Raw genomic sequence first — 8,500 nt, 5'->3', positions numbered from 1 at the left:
GGGCGTATTATGAATTATATTAAACCTACTGTTAAGTGTCATTTTAGAACATTTTTGGTTAGTCATGTGCCGCAAAATTTTTCCAATGTAAAAAACGTGCCTTAGTTTAAAAAAGGTTGAAAAACACTGTCCTAGTGGGTTAAAAAACGGTTTTTCAAAATTATATGAGCATTGCTAGCATATACTTAAGAGAAGAAATATTTCAATTTAAACTTTTGAAGGGCACCTCAAACTACAAATGGTGTTTTTTAAAGTGTTTTTGTTATTATTTTGTTCTTTTTGACCTTTTTAATTTGTTTTGTTGAAGGAGAAGCTCTCCAATTTCGTTATATCTGTATAATGACAATAAAGGCCATTCATTCACTAGTCATAGCTCATTGCAAAATACTTTATTAAACGTAATACCAATAACGACTGCATTGCATTTTATATTTAGGATAACAACATATTAAAAAACAAGAAGACGTGTTTTATTTATTTTAATTGGAAGCATGTGTTGATTTGAAGTCTCCGGAAAACATGATTTTTATATCAGGCTATAATACGGCACACCCTAGCCGTATCTACGATTGACAGACAAAAACCACCAATCACAGACGAGGTGACGTTTTAATCTCGACCTATCGTTATTCTTAAATGGGCGGGACTAGAATTACTAAGAGCACCGCATCCTGTTATATGCAGCTAGAAACAGATTTTCCTGATGAAGCGTTATCGCTTTTCTTCTTTAATTTGTTTTTATGTTGTGAAGAAAAAAACAACTAGTGGAATATGCTAATGATTCAGGTTTCTCTGCTGCTTTACAGTTGACAAGAGAGGTCAATAGTACCACCTATTGTGGCTTGCATGCTGTGCTTTTTGCTGTATTGGAACATACACAATAGTAAGTGCGACGTTTGCTTCTTAATTATTATCTTTTCATCTTTATAACCTTCTTATAGTCAATAACCTGTTTATAATCTGCACATATCGGTTCCATACTATTTAGATTATATTTATATTCATTGCACTACCATGTCCTTTTTACATAGCCATATATATATATATATATATATATATATATATATATATATATATATATATTAGTTTACTCCTGCACTCTTATACATAAATATTTAATATGTATACGTTGCTATGCACTTGTGGTTGGATGCTAACTGCATTTTGTTGCCTCATATTTGTGACTTGTGCAATAACAATAAATTTAAATCTAATTTAATCTGATGATTATGTAAGGTTTATATTTAAAAAATTGAAATGATTTTCTTGTATATATTTTAGGAGAATAGCTTTCTGGGGGTCAGGCTGAGATCAGTTATTATTGATTTATGGTGTCATTTTTTCAGCTGAAGGATGGCAGGAGTTACCAAGTCTTCACAAGATAAAGAAGGGGACTCAAAATCCCGTTTCTATAGTTACCTCCATGGTGGGACCTCCAGCTTGCTTTCTACCCTCATCGTCTTCCCTGTCTACAAGACAGTTTTCCGACAACAAATCCACAACATCCAGGTTCATCGTGCTGTTGCCCAGCTGCAAAAAGAGGGCTTGTTAAAGGTAATTTTATCATCTTAAACCTGCAAAATGTTAGCAAATATTGATGGGTTTTTCATAAAATCTAGATTGAATGGCTATATTTCAAATATTTTCTAAAATAATGCATTTTGAAGACAGACTTGTGTCTTCCTGAGCGGTGACATCATCATAGTAACACCAGCATGCTTGCAAGCCAGGATCAAACTAAATGTATTGTTTAGATTCTTGTCTGTTTCCTATCTAAACTGACACAGAAAATTGAACTGCAGTGTGTGGAAACTAGATGCCTGCATCATCACTTAAATAAAAACAAGTTTTGTGCTCAAGTGAATTGCAAATACACTGAAAACTGAAGAAACAGTTCAATAAGGAACAGGGTTGGGTAGGGTTACTTTAACTTGATTACTTTCAATTACTTTTGGATTACTAAAATACTAAATATGCTAATAAAAGACAAAAGAAACTAAATATGAAAATATAAATAAATATAAAATTACTAAATTTTGTGCAGGCTTGGGGAGTAACGGAACACATGGAACGGCAAAAATGATGTTGGCAAGCTGTTTGGATTTATTTTCATTTTGTTTCTGTCGCATTTTATGTTAGTTTTGCCGGAGATCAAAGAGATCAAAGCCAGGAGAGAAAGCTTACCACGTGTTGTGAGTCATCATTTTATTCATATTTAGTTTCTTTTGTCTTTTATTAGCATATTTGGTATTGGAGTAATCCAAAAGTAATTGAAAGTAATCAAGTTAAAGTAACCCTACCCAACTCTGATAAGGAATAAGCAATAAATCTAGACAGGGATTATGTCGGACATGTCAGCCTGCAGGCCAGATCCAGCCTTTCGCATGATTTAATAAGGCCCACCATAAATCTCCTGAGTATGTGAAGAAAATGACACAAATCTAAGTCATTTCTATCAAAAGTTATGATTTATTTAGATAAATGCAAACCAAATGCTCTCCCCGACCACCAAAGGGCTGCAATGAGTTCGAATAGCGCGGTGAGTTGGTTCTGATGAAAAACTGCATTCACCAATATGTTCAAATAAACAGGTTAACACATTCAATGCTAAACATGAAAATCTTATTTTCCCCATTGTTTGTGAATAAATGGGTTGCGTTTACAAAAGATCCCCTGTCTTGCGTGATTAGAATATGTAGGCTAGGTTACCAATGTAGGCTGAATGACAAAGCATAATACTGAAAAACAAAGGTAAAAATTTGGAGTTGACATTCCTTTTACTGTTTCAGCCCCCCTGAGAACAGAAAGTTTGGATCTGGTCCCAGGGCCAAACTGAGTTCGACATCCCTGGTTTATGTGATACAGTGGAACCTCGGTTCTCGACCATAATCCGTTCCAGAACCCTGTTCAAAAACCGATTTGTTTGATCGCCGAAATCATTTTTCCCATCAAAAATAATGTAAATCATTTTAATCAGTTCCAACACCCTGAATGTTTACCTTGAATGTTTAACGTAAACATAAAGCTAAACCAGGCTAATCGTAGGTTCGCGTTATCGTAATCTTCCGTACGAAAGATTACGCTAACATGAACGTGTAAAAATAAAAAAAATCAGGTCGTTTACAAGTCATTTAGCACCCGGGTCTCCACAACAAGTGGTGAGCGGTTCATTGGAGAGGGGGCTCCATTCCAACACCCTCAATGTTGGGCTCCGTTCCAACACCCTGAATGTTTAACGTAAACTTAAAGCTAACCCAGGCTAATCGTACGTTCGCGTTATCGTCATCTTATGAATGGGATTTCTTACCTTTGTGGTGGTCAGCAGAATGCGCTCGCACACCTCCTTCATATTATATATTATTACTATATTATTTCTTTCTTAAATGAAATAGTTGTACGCACTACTTTTCTTTTTTTACCTGCAGCAACTTTGCTGCTTGCACTGACTTTCTTCGGAGGCATAATAAGGGGCTAAAACACCCGTACGCCGCTTAGCATCGCACCCTAGCGTATGCACTCACGCATTACCGGCGTTCGAACTCCGATTTTTTGACCGAACAGCGAAGCAAGAATTTCTTGAAATTTTTGGTCGGACACCGATTTGTTCGAAATGAGAGGCGTTCGAAAACCGAGATTCCACTGTATTTGCAGTACAAAATTTCTTTTCATCAGCAAATACATTCACTCGGTCGGTCTTTACTATGGGCCGTTCCCATCTGTGTGTTTCCGACTGACTAACCATAACTGCGCTTCATAACGAAAAATTGCAAAATGACCTCTATGAAAAACGGATATAGAGAGAAGAACGGTTTTAAACACAACTTACCAATCTGTCTTCAGGAAATGATCACTCCTTCTCTCCTCTTCGACGCAAATGTCAAGTTTGCCTTGGCCCTTGTCACTCACCTCTTCTAATGCTTCGAATTAATATGGCTGTGTATCCAAATTCTTGGCACTATAACTGTTTTCTTCTCTAGACATGTCTGTCTGGGACATTCATTCATTTTATTCGGCCATAAAATCGGGGTCAGAAAAACTTTGTTCACTACGATCGCTATCTGTTTCGGAGCTGGCCTCACATTATGTGTTAATGGGATTTGCCAAAGTGTTGTGTTCCTTCAATAATGTCACAGCTTTAGAGCAAACAGGCCAGAAGATGAAGTATTTTGCATCAAGTTTGCATATTTGTGGGGAGGAACACTACACATTCTGTGCCTAATGGAAACAAATCTATTTGTGAATACCTTTAAAGCTCTACAGGGGCGTTACACCGCCGTTACTGATGAGGACCCTCAGCGGCACGCTTCTCTTCGGACTACAGGACACCTTCCTTCGCCTGCTCTCCTTGCCCTCCCTTGGTGTCATCCCCTCCCACCTGCATCCTGCCATGGCGGGGCTGGGTGTAGGAATGGTGGAGGCGCTGGTCTTCACACCGTTTGAACGAGTCCAAAATGTACTGCAAAGCGGCCACAACGACCGGCGCCTCCCTACATTGAAGAGTGTACTTTTAAGGCTGAAGGCGCAGAAGTTAGCCTCGGGTTACTACCGGGCTTTCCTGCCCATTGCAGCTCGCAATGCCCTCGGGAGCTCCCTCTACTTCGGTTTGAAGGGGCCCCTGAGTGCTGCTGTCGCCGGACAGGGGCTTTCCCCATTGGCATCCTCTTTCATTTCTGGGACCTTGGTTTCCATGGCAATCAGCCTGAGCCTGTACCCGCTGTCTGTGTTGGTGGCCAACATGCAGGTCGGGGTGCAGACAGATGTCAAAGGGGTGATGGCCTGCTGGAGGATGCTGTGGAACTCGAGGCAGAGGAGCATCGTGTTAATGTATCGAGGCGGCGCCCTGGTTATTCTGAGATCGTGCATCACCTGGGGAATTACCACGGCCATCTATGACAGGCAGCAAAAGCGCTCAGGTTGAGGATATATTACTATGAATATCAAAAAGAAAGCAGGGGGTCCATAACAGGGGAAAGATCCGGCCTAGAAAATCCAGCCTGACCCGATCCTGGTCCCCGGGGATTAAAGGCCGTGCCCGAATAAACTTGATTTGCAGGACTGAGCCCGAAGCAAACAGGAAATCTGAATATTTTATCTGTGAAGACTCGGAAGGAGAGGCGATTTATGATAACAAATTAAGTCCTGTCTTGGGTAACGAAAACTAACTTCAACTTTAGAGTCAAATATGCCCAGATTAAATAACATCCCTTTTCTCGTATACAAACATGCAACAAGGCCTAATACAAACGTCAAATAGCATCATGGTCAAAAAAAGTAAAAAAAAGTAATAAAAAAAAAACTGTGCATATAAAAATTCGGTTTTGAATAAAAAATGTGCAAAACAGTTTTGCATTGACTTGGCAGAAGGCAGAGGGGTGGGGAGAAAATTCAGAGTCCTGACAGCCAGATGAAAGAGGCTGTCCATGAGCCTGCTGGTTCTCGCTCTGAGACTCTGCAGTTTTTTCCCCTCTCATCAGCAGGTAGTGAAACAGGTAGTTGGGGTCACCTGCAATCATAATGGCTTTGCAGGTGAGGTGGGAGTTGAGCAAAAACATCAAAGACCTTCTCCGCAGTTCTCACGATGCCCTACAGAATCTTTTGGCAGGACAGTCTCTGCAGAACGTACTGTATAAACATTTCCATCTTTTATATTTCTGTGTCCACGCAAGTTACATTAGCTGGCGATTTTAAATCATTTACGGAGAAAGTTTAAGGCTGTCTGTCATTTTGATCGGTTAAAACCACAGCAGCAGTACGTCCTTAAGAATCTAGCGCAGAGAGAGAGTGAGGCAGAGCGATAAGAAGAAGAATATCGGGACAAAGACAGGAAGAAGTTATTTGAATCGAAATTGGAGATTTGTACAATTTGTGTTGTGATGAGGTGACTGTTATTCTACAGACCACGGTCTCTTGTGGCAGAAACTACTCAGAGCTTCGATTCCGAATTAATCACGGCATTTCTCGCACATCATGGCTCAGGATACAAGCTCTAAAAAAAGTCAGTGAGATAAAAGCCCAGCCTGACCCGAACGCAATGATTGAGATTTTTGGCCTGAGCTGGATCAGAAATCATGTCTGGTTCGGACTAAGGGTTGGGCTTAAGTTCTTACCTCTGGTTCTTACTTCCAACCACGTAGTTTCTGGAACGGAAACTGAAATCAGGGAAGTCCACAGAACACTGCCAGGTTATGTTGTATGGCACAGTCTGCTTTTTACATTGTAACTGTATTTGAAGGCTTCTACCTCTAAATCACAGGTGTCAAACAGGCGGCCCGCGGGCCGGATCAGGCCCCCTAGGGGAGTGGATCCGGCCCGCGAGGCAACGCTCAGAGAAGCGCAAGAGAAAGAGAGCTGTAGGTTGAAATAGGTCCACTTGATGTTGCCAAAGCCAGGTGCCTCTCACAAACGCTGCACTTGTATTTTTCTCTCTAATCTCTCTTTCTCTCTCTCTCTCTTCCTCCATTTTTGCCTCACTCTCTCTATCACTCTCTCTCTCTTTTTCTCTTTTCTGTTCCTTTTTGTCTCTTACTCTCTATCTCTTTACCTTCTTTCGCTCTCTCTTCATTTTTTCCTTTACTCTCTTTCTCTCTCTTGCTTTCCCCTTTTGTCTTTCCCCTTTCTCTTTTTATCTCCTTCTCTCTTCTCTCCTCTTTTTCTCTCTTTCTATTTATCTTTGGATTTCATTCTTTCTCTTTCTCTCCCCTTCTCTCACTATTTCTGTTTTTATCTCTTGCTCTCTCTCTCTGTCTCTCTTTCTCTGTTTTGTCCCACCCTCTCTACCTTTCTCTCCCTATCTGTCTCTCTTTTTTTCATTCTCTCTAATCTACTAAACCGGCCCCCGAGAGAATGTTTGTACTTTCGTGTGGCCCCCGAGCTTAAATGAGTTTGACACCACTGCTCTAAATAGTAGGAAACAACTGAAAAAAACAACATCCGTGGGCTATTTTGTCCAACATCTTAATTTATGTAGCTTTACGGGGAGCAAGTGATTCATTCTCCGAAGTTGTCTTGAGCTTAGGAACATGTAAACTATATGATGATTGTTAAGTAAGGTAAAACATTTGCGCAGATGGACATGAGCATTGATAAATGTTAAAAAAAAGGCTTTTAAAGGGACAATGTGTATTATTTGATCACTACATGTTACTGTTTTGGGCGGCTTGGCGGCTGAGTCCGCGGTACAGTTCTGAGGTCATGGGATCAAACCTTCCGGTGTGGAGTTTGCATGTTCTCCCCGTGCTTGCGTGGGTTTCCTCCGGGTGCTACGGTTTCCTCCCACATTCCCAAAACATGCATTTCAGGTTAATTGGCCCGCCCAAATTGTCCTTAGGTTTGAATGAGCGAGTGAATTGTCTGTCCCTGTGTGCCCTGCGACTGACTGGCAACCAGTTCAGTGTGTCCCCTGCCAAAAAGGGCTAAAACATCCCCGCGACCCTACTGAGGATAAGCGGTACAGATAATGGATGGATGTTGCTGTTTTGTTTAGTGTAACCAAATTAGAGCGCTACAAAGCACAAGGACGAATATAACTATGGAGGCGCAAAGTGACCTAACAGCACCATTTTCTTCAAAAACAAAGATTTTTGTGTTTTGGGGCAGCAAGGTGGTGCACAATCATGTCAGCTCTCTCTAGATCAGTCTCATGTTATGTAAAAAAACAACAAAAAACACAGCTATCTTGACCTACGGGTACTTTTTAAGGAATCGTTCATGTATTTTTGATCACTATTCAAATTAATTTTGTTTTTCCTCCAACGAGTGATGTTATTTACCACCTAATCATACACAATGTCTCTTTAAAGACTGTAGTCAATTTTAAAGGATGTATTCTGAATGTTTGTTTGCAATAAAATACAAAGAGTGTGGCATTAAAAGAAAAACTAATTCAAATTCTGTTTACTTGTAGCAGGACTGTTTTTAGTTGCTCTTGTGACTTGCTTTTCAACCGTAAGGCTGTAAAATATCCTGTGTGTATCTTGAAAAACAAAAAACGGACAGATCCGGGTTCTGTAAGTCCTATTATGTATAATTCAGGATCTATAAGTCATATCAAGCTAGCCAAACAACGCCGCGCGCCCCTTGTGATTTACTCATCTCCAATTCAAAATTGTACTTACAGTGGCTTACAAACTATTTGGCCCTCTCTAAAGCAGAGGGCTGGGAATCCCCTCCTCTGAATCAATCTCCCAAAAAGAATCAGAAATGACTCTAGCCACTTCCCACTAGGGGGATATGGCTGTGTTATATATATAATATATAATACATACTTTTTAAAATAAAAATTTATATTTTGAAATTTAAATTTGAATTTTGTATCCTATTTGGTCTAGTTTGTGTATTTCAGTAATTTTTAATATGTATTAATACTTAAACTTTTTATAGCTTTCAGTTTATTTTTCCCTTTTTTACTATTCAGTTTTTATACATACTTTTCAGTAGTTTTTTAATCCATCTAGTATTTTTTCCCTATATTTTCATACTACTGTACTAGGTACTTTTTGTA

At 39.7% G+C, this 8,500-nt stretch overlaps 1 protein-coding gene across 1 annotated transcript; it reads left to right on the top strand.

Annotated features, from left to right (window-relative positions):
- Positions 1 to 662: 662 nt before the first annotated feature.
- On the top strand, positions 663 to 8,170 carry LOC148359918 (solute carrier family 25 member 53-like). Its single transcript, XM_088344067.1, has 3 exons — positions 663 to 883; positions 1,347 to 1,554; positions 4,253 to 8,170. Exons 2-3 carry the CDS (start codon positions 1,354 to 1,356, stop codon positions 4,916 to 4,918), a joined length of 867 nt encoding a protein of 288 aa, XP_088200193.1. The 5' UTR covers positions 663 to 883; positions 1,347 to 1,353; the 3' UTR covers positions 4,919 to 8,170.
- The last annotated feature ends 330 nt before the right edge of the window (positions 8,171 to 8,500 follow it).

This window comes from Urocampus carinirostris, chromosome 9 (assembly GCF_059441175.1).
Source record: "Urocampus carinirostris isolate Australia breed hairy pipefish chromosome 9, RoL_Ucar_1.0, whole genome shotgun sequence".
Lineage (NCBI taxonomy): Eukaryota > Metazoa > Chordata > Actinopteri > Syngnathiformes > Syngnathidae > Urocampus > Urocampus carinirostris.
Note: the sequence above shows the minus strand (reverse complement) of the source record. Positions and strands in the feature narration are given on the sequence as shown.

Coding starts and splice junctions, on each gene's coding strand:
- LOC148359918 (XM_088344067.1), top strand. CDS start 1,354: ATGGCAGGAGTTACCAAGTCTTCACAAGATAAAGAAGGGGACTCAAAA. Junction 1,555..4,252: donor AAAAAGAGGGCTTGTTAAAG/GTAATTTTATCA, acceptor ATACCTTTAAAG/CTCTACAGGGGCGTTACACC.